The sequence below is a fragment of the Somniosus microcephalus genome, chromosome 11, assembly GCF_052327205.1.
Source record: "Somniosus microcephalus isolate GS21.2 chromosome 11, FLI_Smic_1.0, whole genome shotgun sequence".
Lineage (NCBI taxonomy): Eukaryota > Metazoa > Chordata > Chondrichthyes > Squaliformes > Somniosidae > Somniosus > Somniosus microcephalus.
The window spans coordinates 68,080,843-68,100,732 of NC_140997.1; the positions used below are offsets into that span (position 1 = coordinate 68,080,843).

The 19,890-nt window shown below is 45.3% G+C and overlaps 1 protein-coding gene across 4 annotated transcripts in view; it reads left to right on the forward strand.

The window, feature by feature from the left end:
* Positions 1-891: 891 nt before the first annotated feature.
* Positions 892-19,890, forward strand: part of vps35l (VPS35 endosomal protein sorting factor like) — a 147,124-nt gene continuing 128,125 nt past the window's right edge. For 3 of the 4 annotated variants that reach the window (XM_086000833.1, XM_086000834.1, XM_086000836.1), the window contains exon 1: positions 892-996. In XM_086000833.1, the coding sequence (XP_085856959.1) occupies positions 980-996 (17 nt within the window). In that variant the 5' untranslated portion in view covers positions 892-979. Of the gene's footprint in view, positions 1,065-19,890 lie in introns of all 4 variants that reach the window. The other variant, XM_086000835.1, reaches the window with a different exon arrangement.

Consider the following 19,890-nt stretch of genomic DNA (forward strand, 5'->3'; position numbering starts at 1 on the left):
GCCATGGAGGGATTTGAATACAAGGATGATAATTTTAAAATCAAGGCGTTGCTTAACTGGGAGTCAATGTAGGTCAGCGAGCACAGGGGTGATGGGAGAACGGGGCTTAGTGCGAGTTAGGACACAGGCAGCAGAGTTTTGGATTACCTCGAGTTTACAGAAGGTAGAACGTGGGAGGCTGGCCAGGAGTGCATCAAGTCTAAAGGTAACAAAGACATGGATGAAGGTTTCAGCAGCAAATGAGCTGAGGCAGGGCGGAGTCACACGATGTTCTGGCGATGGAAATAGGTGGTCTTAGTGATGGCGCGGATACATGGTTGGAAGCTCATCTCGGGGTCAGATATGACACCAAGGTTGCAGTCTGGTTCGGCCTCAGACAGTTACCAGGGAGAGGGATGGAGTGGCTGCTGAAGGAACAGAGTTTGTGGCCGGGACCAAAGACAATGGCTTCGGTCTTTCAAATATTTAGATGGGACCTAAGGACACACTGACAAGTGCACTCTACTCATTGAGTGATCAATGAAAAGCTGTAATGGCATTGACTTGGTGGAAGTAGCCTTTTTATAAAAAAAATTCTTGAGATTTGATTCAAAACTCAAGCTGTTGCATTGCGAACACTTTTTGAAATCTCTGCATTTCATTCGGATTTAAATCAAAAAACAGCATAATTATGAGTCTCAAATTCAGAATGCAAATTAAGCCTATAGTTTTGGCAGAGGGAATTCTCCAGCGATACTGGGATGGCTGTATTTTCAATATATAAACGTTCGCTCTTCAGCGCCACCATAAGATTGACCCTTGTTAGTGCAGCCAGCGTCAGCCCCTGTTGTCCGACGCACGTTCCGACGCAGAGGTGCGGGGCGGGGCGGGGCGGGGCGTTGCTTCGACCTCTGCCCCGCACAAATATGGCGCCCCTGACAACCGTCGCGGTGCGAGCGTTTCCGTCGTGGGTGTGGTGCAGCGGCACGTGACGTGGAAGATGGCCGCCGTGCAGTGGTAAGAAGCGTTTACAGCTGATCGAGACTTTTTAACGGCTTGATTTTTTTTATTCTGAGCAATAACACGTGGGTGAAATTATCTACTTTCCCTGCCCCCCCCCCCCTTAAACTGTGCGGGCCTCTGAAAATACATCACTGAAGGTTTAAAATCACTGAAGGCACTGCAAACTGAACAAGTACAGACCTCTGCATGGTTTTATCAAACCATCGCTTTAATGTGCTTCAGTTCAATAAGATCCTCAGGTCAATTTTCTTCCTTTAATTTTTTTTCTTGTTTCCATTGCAGTGGTCAGGCAACGTTTAAAATAAAATTTAAAACAACAAATTCTAGAAGTGCACAATCATTTAGCAAAGAGGAAAGGCAAAATAGCGTCTTAGTCGTAATCTTTTGTAAGAAAATAATTTAAATATATTTTATTTTTCAAATGTTGCAATTTATTGATAAGTGCAAATGCTCCTGTGTTCTGATTTTGGGGTGTCAACCTTGAATTTTCAACACCATTACAAAAGGTCTGTTGCTGATTTTGTATCTTCCCAAAATTATATGGATTCATTTAATTCAGGAGTTCAGATGATGTCATAAAAAGTGAGAGTTTTATAGCCATTCTCTGAATCCCAGGGTTAATTTTCCATATTGGGGTAATTTAGTTAACATACAGGCATTTTGAATATGTTCAGCTCTCATGCTGTTGATTTGGTAACATCTCAAAGCCAGGATTCCAATCTTTCATATGGTAGTAGCAAAAAATAAATTAAATATCAATATATAAGTCAGATCCAAAGCTTCCGGTGTAACAGCATGGTTGTCTTGTAGACGACCTGCGAATTTCCTCTGAGGGTAGTGCTCAGTGATGTGCTCCAGGGTCTGATTAGGAGCTCCACAGTCGCATGATGAGATGCTTTAATCTTCCATCTATGGAGAAGGTGGCCTCTACCATGACCTGTTCTGAGGCGGTTGATGGTTGTCCACTGTGTGCAAGGAAGGTTTGTTTCTTCAGGTTGTACTGTGGGGTCCTCTATAAGGAAATCAATTTGGTATGTCGCAGCTCTTCCAAGCATTTCACCACTGGCCATCAAGGCTGAAAGGAGATCGTTGAAGGGCCTTCTAGATTTGAGACGGGTTGGTGGTAGGTTGGTCAAGTTGGCCTGGATCGGCATATCTTTGCTGGTGTAGTGGTTGTATTCTCTGGAGACTGCATATTCACAGCGTAGGTGTGGTGATGTGCTGTTTGCAAGCATGTGTTGATAAAAGCTTATAATAAAAGTGATAATTCTCGTAGAGTTCAGCTGGACATCAATGGATTTGACACGAGGACTTGCTAGCCATGCCAGAGCGCTGTAGCGTACACCAGGGTGAATGCTGTACAGAATGTTTGCAAGTCTGCTTGCCATGTGGATCAGGTTGACTCTCTTTAGCTTCTTCCCAAGGTTCTGGAGATGTCTATGCGACAGGGTGCGATCAAGCGTGACTCCTAAGTAGGAGGTTTTTTTTGGCATAGTTAACCTTTGCGCCGCAAAAGGAGACTTCCAAAGCTTGGTTTGCTTGATGGGTGTTGAGGTGGAATGTTGAAGTGACGGTCTTTTGTGGGTTTAGCAGAAGTTGCCATCGGCAGAAGTGAGCCCCCATCCTCTGTAGATCACTGGTCATGGTCTCCTTGGTGGTGGACAGATTCTTGTTTTGTGTGGCCAAGGCAATGCCATCAGCGTAAATGAACTTGCAGGACTCTGTTTCGGGCAGATCACTGGTGTAAATGTTGAATAACATGGGTGCCAGGACAGAACTCTGTGGGAGTCGGTTGTTCAGTGTCCTATATCTGCTCTTCTGGGTGCCAGTGTATACACGGACGTGTCAGTTACTAAGCACGGTGTTGAGAAGATGGATTGTTATTCTGCAAGGTAAAATGGCGGAGAGCTTGCAAAGCAGTTCATGCTTCCATGCTGTGTTATACGCTGTTGACAAGTCCACGATTGCCACAGCGGTCTTGAGCTGGCGCTGGAAGCCTGCTTCGATGTACGTTGTTAAAGCTACTACTTGGTCGCAGCAGTTATGGCCGTTCTGGAAGCCCGCTTGCTCCTTGGGGATGGTTGGCTCGATGATGGGGGCTAGTCTATGGAGTATAAGCCTCTCCAGCACTTTTTATATAGCAAGTGCAAAGTAAGGAGATAAGTAAGGGGAAAGTTAGCTGTGAGGAGGACACAAAGAGCTTGCAAAGGGATATAGACAGGTTAAGTGAGTGGGCAATAAGGTGGCAGATGGAGTATAATGTGGGGAAATGTGAGGTTATTCACTTTGGTAGGAAGAATAGGAAAACCGAATCTTTTTTAAATGGTGAAAAACTATTAAATGTTGGTATTCAGAGAGATTTAGATGTCCTAGTACAAGAAACGCAGAGTTAGCATGCAGGTACAGCAAGCAACTAGGAAGACAAATGACATGTTGGCCTTTATTGCAAGAGTTGGCGTACAAGAGAAAGGAAGTCTTGTTACAATTGTACAGGGCCTTGGTAAGACCACACCTGGAGCACTGTGCACAGTTTTGATGATCTTATCTAAGGAAGGATATATTTGCCTTAGAACGAAGGTTCACTAGATTGATTCCAGGGATGGGTGAGTTGTTCTATGAGGAGAGATTGAGTAGAATGGGCCTATACTCTCTGGAGTTTAGAAGAATGAGAGGTGATCTCATTGAAACATACAAGATTCTGATGGGGATTGACAGGATAGATGCTGAGAGGTTGTTTCCCCTGGCTGGAGAGTCTAGAACTAGGGGGCATAGTCTCAGGAGAAGGGGTTGGCCTTTTAAGACTGAGATGAGGAGGAATTTCTTCACTCGGAGGGTTATGAATATCTGGAATTCTCTGCCCCAGAGGGCTGTGGATGCTGAGCCATTGAGTATATTCAAGGCTGAGAGATAGATTTTTGGACTCTAGGGGAACAATAGGATAGGGTGGGAAAGTGAAGTTGAAGTCGAAGATCTGCCATGATCTTATTGAATGACGGAGCAGGCTCGAGGGCTCGTATGGCCTGCTCCTGCTCCTAATTCTTACGTTCTTATGTTCTTGGATCGGGTGGTGGCTGGAGGCCTCACAGGCATTCTTCCCCTGCTTCAGGAGGGCCATTATTTTAGTCACCCTACAGATAAATGGAATTTTACCAGTTGCCAGAACCTCGGAGAGGAAGGAGGTCAGCCATCTCTTTGCTTTGGGTTCCAGTGCTTTTAAGAATTCTGGGTAAACACTGCTTGGAACAGCAGCTTTTCCAGTTTTGGATGCCAACAGGGCTGTGTTTAATTCGTCCAAGGTGAATGGATCGGACAGAGTTGACTATCTTGGTGCTGCCATCGAGTTTGTCGAAAGGTGCCACGTCACCTGGCTTTGAAATTCTTTGTCCATCGAAGTCTTTGACGTTTGTATCAAGAGAGATGCAATGGCGTCCGCTCTGATGGTCGTCCTGTGTTTATAGGCGGGGTTTGCCCTGCCAAGTGGAAGGAGCAGGGCCCATGCTTTCCTGCTGGAGTGAGTGAAGTTAGTCTTCTCCGCAAGACTCCTCCACCTTTCACGTCTCGCCGAGTTCAAGGACGCCAGTATTGCTGTGGCTGGGTTCTTGTTCAGCGAATACTCCCGATGGAGAGCCTCGCTTTCTTTATCCAACAAGGAATATATGTCTTTCTAAACCCCCAAGGAATACTGTGTTTTGCAGCAGCTTTAATAGTTCCTATAAATCTGTTGAAGGCATCCGTGGTGGGCGGAAACCACCTGATGTTGGTGTCAACTGACTTTTGGAAGGTTTCCCAGTCTGCTTTTTTGAAGTTCTATCGTAGTTCCAGTGTTGATGTAATGACAGGAATTTCGATGCCAACGTTGATGATTGAGGGCCTGTGTTGACTGTTGAGGACGTCGTCAAGAACGGTTTTAGAGATGATGATTGGGTTTCCTTTGCTATCTTTAGAGAGGGAACGTAGGTCTGGGTTATATTCTCTCTGCCCCCTTGACGAATGGAATGTACCTCAATCTTTGGCATCAAAAAGGAGGAATTTATTCTCCCAGTGAAGGATTCCAATAATATCAGTGTTCATGACTTAAAAGGAAAATAATTTTAAATCGGTGTAAATAGAAGGAAAGGAAAATAATGCTTAGCTAATTGTTAATGGCTTGAATTTAGAAGGGATCTTGCTGCTGACATCCTTTCAATGATGGGTGTCACAATTTTGGGATTTTACACTAGATATTCTCTTGGTTCAGCATCACTGGTTGCTCTTGTAAGGGGATCTATGATCTGGAATGCATTTTCTTTTACTGCCCACTGACTAATTAAATAGTAGCATGGCCTGAGAATTGTAATAGAAAAGCCTTGTGCTCTCTCTGCCTCTCTACCCCTCCTCTTTTTAAGACGATCCTTAAAACCTACCTCTTTGACCAATCTTTTTATCACCTGTCCAAATATGACCTTGTGTGGCTTGGCATCAAATTTTGCTTGCTAATTGCTCCTGTGAAGCGCCTTGGGGATGTCCGGTTAGCCTAACATCTGTGGTAGGTAAAATTTTGGAGTCCATTATTAAGGAGACAGTAACAGGACATTTGGATAATCATAGTTTAATAAGACAAAGTCAGCATGGTTTTATGAAGGGGAAGTCATGTTTGACAAATTTGCTGGAGTTCTTTGAGGAAGTAACATCCAGGGTGGATAAAGGTGAACCAGTGGACGTAGTGTATTTAGACTTCCAAAAGGCATTTGACAAGGTGCCACACAAAAGATTATTGCTTAAGATAAAAAATCACGGGATTGGGGGTAATATTCTGGCATGGATAGAGGATTGGCTATCTAACAGAAGGCAGAGAGTTGGGATAAATGGTTCATTCTCAGACTGGCAATCAGTAACCAGTGGTGTTCCGCAGGGGTCAGTGCTGGGTCCCCAACCCTTTACAATCTATATTAACGATTTGGAGGAGGGGACCGAGTGTAACATATCAAAGTTTGCAGATGATACTAAGATGGGAGGGAAAGTAGTGAGTGAGGAGGACATAAAAAACCTGCAAGGGGACATAGACAGGCTAAGTAAGTGGGCAGAGACTTGGCAGATGGAATACAATACTGGAAAGTGTGAGGTTATGCACTTTGGCAGGAAAAATCGTAGAGCAAGTTATTATCTTAATGGCAAGAAACTGGAAAGTACTGAAGTACAAAGGGATCTGGGGGTCCTGGTGCACGAAACTCAAAAGGTTAGTATGCAGGTGCAGCAAGTGATTAAGAAGGCCAATGGAATGTTGGCTTTCATTGCTAGGGGGATAGAATATAAAAATAGGGAGGTATTGCTTCAGTTGTACAAGGTATTGGTGAGACCGCACCTGGAATACTGCATACAGTTTTGGTGTCCATACTTAAGAAAAGACATACTTGCTCTCGAGTCAGTACAAAGAAGGTTCACTTGGTTAATCCCGGGGATGAGGGGATGGACATATGAGGAGAGGTTGAGTAGATTGGGACTCTACTCATTGGAGTTCAGAAGAATGAGAGGCGATCTTATTGAAACATATAAGATTGTGAAGGGGTTGGATCGGGTGGATGCGGGGAGGATGTTCCAGATGATGGGTGAAACTAGAACTAGGGGGCATAGTCTTAGAATAAGGGGCTGCTCTTTCAAAACTGAGATGAGGAGGAACTACTTCACTCAGAGGGTGGTAGGTCCATGGAATATGCTGCCCCAAAAAGCTGTCGAAGCTACATCATTACATAAATTTAAAACAGAAATAGACAGTTTCCTAGAAGTAAAGGGAATTAAGGGTTACGGGGAGCGGGAAGGAATTTGGACATGAGTTTAGGTGCGGATCGGTCATGGCCCTGTGGGTAGCGGAGCGGGCCCAGGGGCCGTGTAGCCTGCTCCTGTTTCGTGTGTCTAATTCTGTTAGATTCAGGAGATAGTCCTGTCATAGTGGATTGGCGGTTAGGATCAGATCAGCCATGATCTTATTGAATGGCGGAGCAGGCTCGAGGGGCCAATTGGCCTACTCCTGCTCCTATTTCTTATGTTCTTATGTCCTGAGGTTGTGAAAGACGCTATATAAATGCAGGCTTGTTCTTTATGTAAGGTTATTGAAAGCCCTCTTATGAACAGGATGTAGTTTGTAAAGTGAGAACAGATCAGATTCCTATGTTTTTAGCTTATTGAAAAATAATAAAGATTAAACCTACTAACTCCATGAATACCAGTTCACACTTCTAGCTTGGCTATTTAAAGCTAGCTGATGCAGTCCTTTTCAAAAATGCAGGGAACTCTCTGCTACTGTGAAGGCACAGCACACTGCCTCTGGGCGTAGGGGAGAGCGAGAGAGAGCCCTACCACACAAATCTGTATAGGGTTTTGGTGAGACCACACCTGGAGTACTGTGTACAGTTTTGGCCTTAGAGGGAGGGCAACAAAGGTTCACTAGGCTGGTTCCTGGGATGGGGGGGGATTGTCCTATGAGGAGAGATTAAGTAGACTAGTCCTATATTCCCTTGAGTTGAGAAGAATGAGAGGTGATCTCATTGAAACATATAAAATTCTTAAGGGGCTTGACAGGGTAGACGCTGGGAGGATGTTTCCCCTGGTTGGGGAGCCTAGGGGCCACAGTCTCAGGATAAGGGATTGGCCATTTAGGATTGAGATGAGGATAAATTTCTTCACTCAAAGGGTTATGAATCTTTGGCATTCTCTACCCCAGAGAGCTGTTGCGTATATTCAAGACAGAGATCGATAGATTTTTGGATACTAAGGGGATAGTGCAGGAAGGTGGAGTTGAGGTGGAAGATCAGCCATGATCTTATTGAATGGTGAAGCAGGCTCAAAGGGCCGAATGGCCTATTCCTCCTATTTCTTAGGTTTAGCCCATCGCGCTAAGGACATACCATCTACATATCAACCAAAGTGATCGCCTTGATTGATTGCCTCCTCCCCATGAGAGAGTTTCTCCTTCCTCCCCATGAGAGAGTTTCTCCTTCCTCCCCATGAGAGAGTTTCTCCTTCCTCCCCATGAGAGAGTTTCTCCTTCCTCCCCATGAGAGAGTTTCTCCTTCCTCCCCATGAGAGAGTTTCTCCTTCCTCCCCATGAGAGAGTTTCTCCTTCCTCCCCATGAGAGAGTTTCTCCTTCCTCCCCATGAGAGAGTTTCTCCTTCCTCCCTATGAGTTTCTCCTGAGTTTCCGATTTTTCTTTTACTGTCCTTAATTTGTAAATATGATCCCTTGTGCTTAAGTTCTGCACATACCAGAAAAACCTACTTGGAATCCATTTTTTCCACCCTTTCATTATTCTAAACACTTCTGTTATATTCCCTCTAAGTCTTCTCTGTTCAAAAGAGAAAATAAACATATTTTTCCTCGTACATCAATCCCTTAAGTTATGGGATCAACTGTAGCCGCTCCAATAACTGAATATCCTTTTTGAAATAGGAAGATTAAAACAGCCACAGTACTCCAGATGTGGTCTCTCGGTCTTTATGGCTCATCTGCCCATTGTTAACCAGATGAGCCAGAGGAGTCGTCGTACTTTAATATAAGTTTTTAGTTTAATTAAATGTTCACAGAACTGTGTTCAGACATTACCTTACTTCTTGTTTGTTATGTGCTTATAGTCACCTGAAAGAATAGAAAACAAACCAGCTAAGGGATACCAGAAACAGCACCTAAATAATTGTCAAAAATGGCTATAAGTTAAAAGGTGCTAAAGAGGGGGCATATCCCATGGACAAATTTTAGAGGGGGATGAGAAACACATTTACTAAAGAATAGAAGTGGGCAGATAGTCTAAATCAGTGGTTTACAACAATCAATTCAGAACGTACTTGCAGAACAGACAAACAAAGTCCTGTATTGGAGGTGGTGGGCCCTATCAAAATCCACAACCTTGTAGTAGAATCAAACAAAGAGTTCAAAGAGGAAGGAGCCTTTGAGATCAGAGTATTTTCTAAATGGTGAGAAGCTAGGAACTGTGGGGAGCAGAGAGATTTAAGGGTCCAGGTACAAATCACTAAAAGCCAGTGCACAGGTACGAAAAATAATTTGAAAGGCTAAGAGAATGTTGGCCTTTATCTCAAGGGGCTGGAATACACAGGGGTGGAAGGCACTTTATAGTTATGTAGACCTTTTGGTTAGCCCCCATTTAGAGCACTGCGTTCAGTTCTGGGCACCACACCCCAGGAAGGATACATTGGCCTTGGAGGGGTTGCAGCACAGATTCACCAGAATGATACTGGAGCTAAAAGGGTTAAATTATGAGGACAGGTTGCACAGACTAGTCTAGTATTCCCTCGAGTATAGAAGATTAAGGGGTGATCGAATTGAGGTGCTCTTAGATAGAGAGAAACTATTTCTGCAGGTGGGAGAGTCCAGAACAAGAAGGCATAACCTTAAAATTGGAGCTAGGTCATTCAGGGGTGATGGTGGGAAACACTTTTTCACACACAGTGGAAATCTGGAACACTCTCTCTCAGAAAGCTGTTGAGACGAAGTCCATTGAAAATTTCAAAACTGTGATTGCTAGATTTTTGTTAGGGAAGAGTATTAAGGGTTACCGATCCAAGCGGGTAGGTGGAATTAAGATACAGATCAGCCATGATCTCACTGAATGGCAGGACAGGCTTGAGGGGCTGAATGACCTACTCCTGTTCCTGTGTTCCTAGACAAACAAGAACTTAAAATGGGGGGGGGGGGGGTGGGAGGGAAGGATGAAATGAAACAGTAGAAGGCAAAGTACGTGGATGAGATCTGCTTCCTTCCACTTTGTGGGGCTTGATCATACTGTGTGGTGCTGCTTCCATGTTTGATGCACTCAAATAATCTTAATCTATATATATATAAATCGGTCGATCTGTCATTCTGTCTGTCATTCTGTCTATCTGTCTGTCATCGCGTGTGCGTCTGTCGGGTATGCGCTCGAAAGTTACAGGGCGTACCTACGCGCGTGTTACCTCCAAAGAAAGCTTACGCTTCCGAGACGGTTTTAAGCGTATTTACGTTTCGGCCAGGCTAAAATCGCGCCCGCGGTATCCCAAAAACCTTCAACATTCCGCTCATTAGCATCTCATTATCCGCTCATTAGCGACAGAGTGACCTCGAGCTCGACCAATCGTACGCCGGGTTGCTGGCGTGTGCCGCCGGGCCAATCGGTGCGTGTGTGGCCGGGCCTTATCGTTCTGAACCGAGGTGAGTCGCCACCATCTTGATTCCAAACTTTTCCTTTCTTTTTCCCGCTTTCTGCATCTTTAAAAAAAACGTTGCTTTTAAAACACATCTTGTTTTTAAAAAAAAATGATTTAGAAACGAATTAACTTATCTAATCTCATTAATTTTCCTACCTTTCCCCGTTTTTCCAGGTAGGCCTCGAAGCCTCGGCTTCTCCTTCGCACCCACGCCCGAGCTAGGCACCTCCCGGCCCCACTCGAAGGCTGGAGGGCCGAGCCTCAGCCCAGCGCCGCTAGGGTGCGCGCGCAGCAGGAGCTGAGACGCGGCGTCTCTCTCTGGCTCGGCCGGGGGGCGGGGCTTGCTGAGCGTCAAGCGTTACCCTGGCAACCGGACCCGCCGGCCGTCTCGCACAGCCGCAATCGGCGGTCTTCACCTCCGGGGGTGGGGGCGCGACCCTCGGGGGGGGGGGGGGGGGGGCGCGACCCTCGGGGGGGGGGGGCCCCTGCCCTTCCCGCGCCCCTCCCTCCCCCCCCTCCCTTCCCTTCTTCCCTTCCCCCCCTCTCCCGCCCTCCCTTCCCCCCCCCCCCCCCCCAGGTCGCTCGCTCGCTCTCTCTCTCTCTCTTCCAACAACAACATGCCCTCTCAAAAGCCTCGGCACCGCCGGGCACTTCAGCTAGTATACAATAAATTATTTAAATATTTCTGACTTTAATTTGATTTATTCTTTGGCTTTAATTATGTTTATCTTGTAAAGAAACAGTTCCCATATGGTTCTTTTCTCTTCTCTTTTTGTTCTGTTTTGGCCAGTATTTTCACCTGTTTTCCTGAGGGCATTGACTCCTTACTGAGGTGCAGTTTCATGGGCATTTCCTCCAAGTGACCATTCTCCATGTGTGATCCTTGATGGTGTGTTGGCAGATTATTGAAATGTGAGGGGCATTACAACGAGTCTGCTCCTGTCCTCACGCAGAGTCTTAAGTGGAATCCTTGGCCAATGTTTTTTCACTCGAGTGCGGCCAATTGTAGTGTCTCTCTGCCACCCTGGCTGAGATGAACTAACCAGCAGGGTCTGAGAATTAATTTTTGAGTCTTGTCATTTGTATGGGCTGGCTATGCATTTTCTTTACTAACTGAGCCCATTTGGGAATCATCTTGTTCTTAGACAGGCTTTCCTTTTATGTTTAGACTTCAACATCATTTATTGCTGAACAAGCTAACTGAGTTATAGCTGTGGTCCCACTTTCATTCTTCTTCTTAGGCAGGCCCTCGGAACCGAGGATGACTTGCTTCCACACTAAAAATGAGTTCTCGGGTGACTGATGAGTCCAATGCGGGACCTACAGTCTCCGTCACAGGTGGGGCGGGTGGGTGTGGTGCTTGGGTTGACGTGCATTCCTTCCGCTGTTTGTGCTTGGCCTCTGCTTGCTCCCGGCGAAGAGACTCGAGGTGTTCGGCGCCTTCCCGGATGCTTCTCCTCCACTTTGTGCGGTCTTGGGCCAGGGATTCCCAGGTGTCAGTGGGGATGTTGCACTTTTTAAAGGAGGCTTTGAGGGTGTCCTTGAAGCGTTTCCTCTGCCCACCTGGGGCTCTCTCGCCGTGTCGGAGCTCTGAGTAGAGCGCTTGTTTTGGGAGTCCCGTATCGGGCATGCGGACAATATGACCCGTCCATTGGAGCTGATCGAGCGTGGCCAAAGCTTCGATGCTGGGGATGTGGCCACTTTTTCATTATAAATTGACAGCACAGTTCTCTATTGTAGTTCTTCAGACTTCCCTGGTCCATCTAGTGGCTGAAATCATGCACTGCTCCAAAACAGTGCAAAGGCCAATCCAGGGGCCTGTGATCTTCCTGCTGTTGCAGTTGTATATTCTGGACAGTCGTAGCTTAGGCCTGCTCATGTAGAGGGTCCATAATCATAAATCATAAAACTAAAAAAAAAATTACCTGTACATTAAATAACCACAGCACCATTTTTGTAGAATCTTAACAATTTTTTTTGAAATAGAATACATCTGCAATTTTTTTTTACATTTCCTGCTTCTAGTTCCAACCATTGATAATGTAAGGGTACTGAACACTTTGTAGTGATGGAAAAGTTTACCATGGTGTATTGGAGCATTACCGTCCAATAGAAATTGATGACTGGCCACAGATGTGGCTATGGCGACATTTTTTCAGCCACATGCACTGATTTTTAGTAGAAAACGCTCTTACACAGACAATCTAGGTAAATGTACTCCACGTGTATATTTATTTAACAAACATCTACCACCATTCGGTAACCAAGGAAGTAAAGCACTCACAATGATCAAAAAAAAAATTTGCACACTCTGAATTGCATCTTACCATTTTACCTACTAACGCACAAAAGGGTTGAAGTGCATCTGCTTACACCATGTGAATCAGCATCGAGATCACATACCCAACAAGGTTGTCAGAAATGCGATTAGCCACATCTGAGTTCCCAATTAGCCACATGTAGCTATTGGTTAATGTATCGGGCAACATGGCATTAGAAGGCTGCTTCTCTAAATGGTGCAAAGTAAAGGAAGCTTCACTTTTCATGCAGCTGAATTGTACCTGACTTGAGTGCTTTATGTCAACACTGGCACCCAAGTCCGACAAGAGAGCCTAAAATTGATGAGGTTGATAAATTCACAAAAAATTGAAAAATTTCACTTATTTTCTTCGGTCCTCAAACATCACCCAAAAACATTTGCTGAAAAAGATGAAAAATAAAAACTATAAACACTGAAAATCAAACAATTTTTTTTTTAAATGCTTGAAATTGCAATAGTAACTTTCAAAAGGGAATTGGATAAATACTTGGAGGGGAAAAAAAATTGCACGACTATGGGGACAGAGCAGGGAGTGGGACTAATGGATAGCTCTACCAAAGAGCTGGCACAGGCACGATGGGCCAAATGGTGGCCTCCTGTGCTGTATCATTCTGTGATTCTATGATTCTAAATACGTTGCAGGCCTACCAACATTTGAAAAGAGAAACAAATAGGTTAATGTTTAGGGTAATTAATTAATAAATTAGTTGATGTAGGGATCATTCAGCACAACTGAGAAAGGAATGCAGGCAAGACCCATTTTCAGTCTGGCTAAAATGGGGAGAACAACCAGCAAAGGTGGAGGACAAATATGTTAAATCAGAGTACAAAGGAGAAGCAATTGGCCCGGAATTTCCGGGGGCCTACGACCACGTATGCAATCATAAGTGTCCCACAAGTTTCGGGTTTCTGCATGCAATGCACATGCACGAAAACCTGGAACTTGCAATCTGTCAAGATTCTGCTTGACAGATCGTAGGAATCTGCAGGAAATGGACATTCGCTGGTGCAGGGTTGGGCTACTTCAATAAAATTTTTAAATATTATTTAAACATTCAAAAACCTTTAAAATTAGTTTAGGTTATTTTTGGCCCCTTTAAAATGTTTAAATTTATTTTTCAAAAAATTAAATTTGTTTTAAATGTTTAATTAAATTGTATTTTAGTTAATTTTGAACATATATTTATTTTTATTTAGGTAATTTTTATGTGAGTCAGAAGGTTGTGGGTTCAAATCCCACTCCAGAGACTTGAACACATAAAGCTAGGCTGACACTCCAGTGCAGTACTGAGGGAGCGCTGCACTGTCAGAGGTGCCATCTTTCGGATGAGACGTCTGCTCTTTCAGGAGGACAAAAAAGATCCCATGGCACTATTTCGAAGAAGAGCAGGGGAGTTATCCCCGGTGTCCTGGCCAATATTTATCCCTCAACCAACATAACAAAAATAGATTATCTGGTCATTATCACATTGCTGTTTGTGGGAGCTTGCTGTGCGCAAATTGGCTGCCGCATTTCCCACATTACAACATTGACTACATTGGCTGTAAAGCGCTTTGAGACGTCCGGTGGTTGTGAAAGGCGCTATATAAATGCAAGTCTTTCTTTACTTTTTCCTATTATGCTTATTGGGATTCCGTGCGTAAATGGAATCCCCATAAACATAATGGGAATCTCCTTTGTGATTGGTTGGCCTGGCCTACTTGATCCCAGGGACACTTGTGAACCGCATGCGCCCCTGGGATGCGTGGGCCTTTACACAGCCTGCAGGCCCAGGAGCGCGAGTGTTCGAAGGTCCGGAGCAATCAGATAGGTGTGTACTTTTCTTGCAGTTCAAAGGTGTTCGCCACGGCAAGCCTCCGACCGCAATTTCCACCCCAATGTGTTTAAAAGGCTGTGAACCGATACCTTTACAAAATAATGAACTTGCATTTCTGTAGTGCCTTTCACGACCTCGGGACATTCCAAAGCAGCTAGTTTGTGCACAGCAGGGTCCCACAAACAGTGGTGACATGAATGACGAGCTAATCTATTGTGGTGCTATTAATTGAGGTGTGAATTTTGACCAGGGCATCAGAAGAATTCCCCACTCTTCAAGAAAATGCTATGGAATCTTTTGCGTACATCTGAACAGGCAGACGTGGCCTCAGTTCAATGTCTCATCCAAAAGATAGCGATTTAGACAATGTAGTGCTCCCTAAGTACTGCACTGAAGCTCCACCACAGACCCAATTCATGTACGGACCGGGGTCAAGCAAGGCTGTGTCATCGCACCAACGCTCTTCTCGATCTTCCTTGTGGCAATGCTCCATCTCGCCCTCAGTAAGCTCCCCGCTGGAGTGGAGCTACATTACAGAACAAACGGGAAACTGTTCAACCTCCGTCGCCTCCAGTCCAGCTCCAAGGTCGTCCCATCCTCTGTCATTGAATTACAGTATGCAGACGACGCTTGCGTCTGCGCACACTCGGCGGCCGAACTCCAAACCATCGTTAACACCTTCACCGAAGCGTACGAGAGCATGGGCCTTACATTAAACATCTGTAAGACAAAGGTCCTCTACCAACCTGCCCCTGCCACACAGTATTGCCCCCTGATGATCAAAATCCATGACAAGGCCTTTGACAACGTGGACCACTTTCCATACCTCGGGAGCCTACTGTCAACAAGGGCAGACGTCGATGACGAAGTCCAACATCGCCTTCAGTGTGCCAGTGTAGCCTTCGGTCGCCTGAGCAAGAGAGTGTTTGAAGACCAGGACCTCAAACCCGGCACCAAGCTCATGGTCTACAGAGCAGTAGTAATACCCGCCCTCCTGTATGCCTCCGAGACATGGACCATGTACAGCAGGCACCTCAAAGCACTGGAGAGGTACCACCAACGCTGCCTGCGCAGGATCCTGCAAATCAATTGGCGGGATAGGCGCACCAACGTCAGTGTTCTCGCTCAGGCCAACATCCCCAGCATCGAAGCTTTGGCCACGCTCGATCAGCTCCAATGGACGGGTCACATTGTCCGCATGCCCGATACGAGACTCCCAAAACAAGCGCTCTACTCGGAGCTCCGACACGGCAAGAGAGCCCCAGGTGGGCAGAGGAAACGCTTCAAGGACACCCTCAAAGCCTCCTTGGAAAAAGTGCAACATCCCCATCAACACCTGGGAATCCTTGGCCCAAGACCGTACAAAGTGGAGGAGAAGCATCCGGGAAGGCGCCAAATACCTCGAGTCTCTTTGCCGGGTGCAAGCGGAGGCCAAGCGCAAACAGCGGAAGGAGCGCATGTCAACCCAAACACCCCACCCACCCGCCCCTTGAACCACCGTCTACCCCACCTGTGACAGAGACTGTAGGTCCCGCGTTGGACTCGTCAGTCACCTGAGAACTAATTTTTAACGTGGAAGCAAATCATCTTTGGTTCCGAGGGACTGCCTAAGAAGAAGACTGAAGTATCGGCCTGGATTATGTGCTAAAGTTCTAGAGTGAAACTGAAGATCAAAGGTGGGTTGGGAGGGCAAACTTGAAGTGGCAAACCACACGAAGATCAGAATTATGCTAGTGAACAGAATGAAGATGTTCAACAAAGTGGTTACCTAATTTGCAGGCGGTTTCCCCAAAATAGTTTACCACACAATGAGCAGCAAATATATTGTGTTAGATTGTGGGAAGTACATGTACATTGTTGTCTCGTACAAAAAGTGTGTTTGGGGCACCAATTAAGTGTGGCATAAAACATTTGGATAAATATTATATCTGCCACCGTTTCATGAGACAGTTCCTGGGGAGGAGATGCTGGGAATGAGGGTAATGGAAGATTGAAGATGGATGCAAAAGGAATAATGTCTTTGCAAAAGGTAGGAAGATGCACTTGACTGGATTGTATTTAAAAAAAAGGTGGCAGGTGATCTGGTGGAAGCTAGTGTGGATGGAAAATTAAATTAAATTTTTTTGAGAGAAAGGGTAAGAGCAGAGTTGTGGGAAATGGGGTGGACATGGTTTAGGGTTTTGTGGCTAACATGAGGGAAAACCTTGGTGGAATAAAATATTTTAGAAATTCTGATGTGTAAAGTAGAGTAATTTAGTGCAAATACAATGGAGATAGAGAAATAAAGAAAATACTGGAATGTGTGCAGAAAGGAGGGTGGGAAGAAACATAATCTGGATTGTTGTAGGATCAATGGGATAATAGATACTTATGGCAAGCTATAGAATGAGCGATCCAGAAAAGAAAGGAACTCCTCCAGGTTGGAGGGTGGGCCTGAATAGGATTGGAACAGAAAATCTAGCTGGAACCAGTTCCGACAAACGCTTTTGATTTAAAGGAGTGTGTGGAGTTTAGAGGAATTTACCGCACGAGAAGTTTAGTTAAGCAACGAAGCTTGGTGGTACTTGTGGCACTATTTGAAGAAGTGAAAGGACTGAGACCATTCTAGTGAGGTAGGGGTAGTATGACTGCGGCCCATGGTGGTGACTATGACTGGGACAGAGAATCTGAACATTTGCAGAGGTGACGAGTCCCCTGGTTTTCCTAACCACAGCTTGGTGTTTTTACCCTGACTGAGATTGGGAACTTGCTGGATGTCGAATTGTGGTGTGAATTTTTATCTGTGGAGTAGCAGATGATGCACTAACCTGCTGCATTACTGGCTTACTGTGAAACCTATAACCTTGGAAAGCAAGACTGTTTCTGTCATGAGTACAGTCCGCTATACTGTGATGTAGAACCAACAACTGTTGCTTGTCATTGTCACACCTGCAGTTGCTGTTGGAGGTAAATTGCCACAGTTATACAACCAATGTACTGAATCCCGATCCATTTAAGCGTTCTATTTGTGGGAAGTTTAATCCCATATATTTGCAGTAAACTGCATTCATGCAGTTGATGTAATAATTTTGTGTGGTGATGTAATAGTTTTGCTTGCATCTAGTTTGTTGGGTGGATTTTACAGTAATGACTCGCTACTTGCTTTCTGTTAGTCTGACATTGGCCATGCTAATTAATGCATTGTTTTCTAACACCGATCGAGTTCTCAAGGGCTCCTCTAACTTTCCTTCATTGCTTTCTGCACTTGGATATATTGGGCTATAAGTTGCTGTAGGAGTGACTGTAACAACCCCTGCCAAAGACTTGTCCTTGCACGTTTAGGTTTTAACATTTTTTGCGTGCAAACTGATGACATCACAGCGAGGGAAACGGCATCTGGGACCTGAGTGAAGAGGGCAAACAATTGTGTATCTCCTTAACCAATCAGACTGAAGAATTGAGAAATTAACAGCGCAAGGACCGAGAAGGAAGTGTAAATTAGAGTGGGTGAATTCAATGGCAAATCCGGTACTGAAAGAGAGAGAGTGAGAGAGAGAGACTGGATTAAGAGCGAAAGGAAAAGTTTTTTAAAAAATTTAATTTTAAAATCTCCAACAATTAAAATCTTGAAGGAATAAGACTCTACACTTGTAATAGTTAATTTTCAGTGCCAGAGAGGTTGGCTGGTAGTAATCAACACTTATCACATTATTAAAAGGATACTTAGACTGAAATGAACAATACGTAACTTTCAGTGGCGAGTTTAGTTTGTATCTATCATGTAAATACAGTAACTTCACACCGTTCAATGCATTTGAATGGGGAGCCAGACAGCAAGAGTCCATTTTCACGAAGCTAACTGTGGCGGTGCATCTTGGACAGCAACTTTTGGATTTCTGTGTTCAACTTCGACCCTCGCCTGAAGTTGCTGTGGCATTTGTACATAAGTAATGGTGAGCGCCATTAGCCTCGCCATTATTTGGAGAGAAAGTTATGGACCAAATTTATTTAGGTAATTATTCATATCAATCACAATTATTAACTTTGTGTACTTTAAGCTATTTGTGTGCATCATCATTATATTAAACATGGAATTTTTTTTCTTAATGAAGTGAAATCTGAAAAAATCTTTGTAATTCTGCAGTTTCATTCTGTGCGATTTTAGCCCTATTGTGCAGCAGTTGTGTTTGTTCCAGCTCCAGATACAACGGGAGAAATTTTAACATAGGTGATCGGGTGGAAGTGGATGGGGTGGAGGTGTTAAATGGGGAAAAGTTGGTAGCGTGCCAGGAAACTGGCTCCAATCCGCCGAGTTCCGGCATTTACTGAGGCGGGGCAAGGGGCGGGCAACCAACCCGCTCCCAGGAGGCGGGTTGGCATTTAAATATGATAATGAGGCTGGACCACCACCACACCCCCCTCCCCCCTTCTCGGGGATCAGACCTATCTGGTCCTATGGCCTCCTCTAGAGCGTTCCCCGCTCGACTGGAAGCCAAGCCTGTCAATCAGACTGACATTCAGGCGGGGAACCTGTCAACGACGTCAGACACACGCTGTGGTGTTAAAACACCACAGCGTGCGGGGAAACCCAGACTTCTGGGTTTCCCGTGCGCTTCCAGACCCCCTCATTCCCAGCAGGTCTGCAGGTAAAAATTCAGAGGCCCTACCTGATTAATGCACTTGTCTGTTGCAAATCTCATTACTGACTTCCTTTCTCAGTTTAGGTTCTTGCCTTTTCTAGCTTATACTTTTTAGGTACCTCTCTTCGCCTCCATGTCTCATCACTTTTATTAATGATTTCCTCTTAATAAGTGGAGGCACTTCATGACATGCCCCTGTGTGGCACTGGAGAGGTATCACCAACGCTGCCTCCTACAAAGATCCTACAAATCCATTGGCAGGATAGGCACACCAACGTCAGTGTTCTTGCTCAGGCCAACATACCCAGCATCGAAACTTTGACCACGCTCGATTAGCTCTGATGGATGGGTCACATTGTCCGCATGCCCGATACGAGACTCCCAAAACAAGCACTCTACTCGGAGCTCCAGCACGGCAAGAGAGCCCCAGGTGGGCAGAGGAAACGCTTCAAGGACACCCTCAAAGCCTCCTTGGAAAAGTGTAACATCCCCATCGACACCTGGGAATCCCTGGCCCAAGACCGCACAAAGTGGAGGAGAAGCATCCGGGAAGGCGCCGAACACCTCGAGTCTTTTCGCCGGGAGCAAGCGGAAGCCAAGCGCAGGCAGCGGAAGGAGCGCACGTCAACCCAAGCACCACACCCACCCACCCCTTCAACCACCATCTGCCCCACCTGTGACAGAGACTGTAGGTCCCGCATTGGACTCATCAGTCACCTGAGAACTCATTTTTAATGTGGAAGCAAGTCATCCTCGGTTCCGAAGGACTGCCTAAGAAGATAAGAGGAATTCACCCAGTTCCAAAATTTAGAACCATTTTCTTTGTGTTCCACAATTGGTGGCTATGGCCTCTTTCTACTGCTGTTCCTTTGTGCTAGATTATTCCCTGAAGCATGCTCATTATTTAGGTAACGCTTTTGTTTCTCCTGCCTCATGGGTTTCGCTCTGTTATAAATTTTCA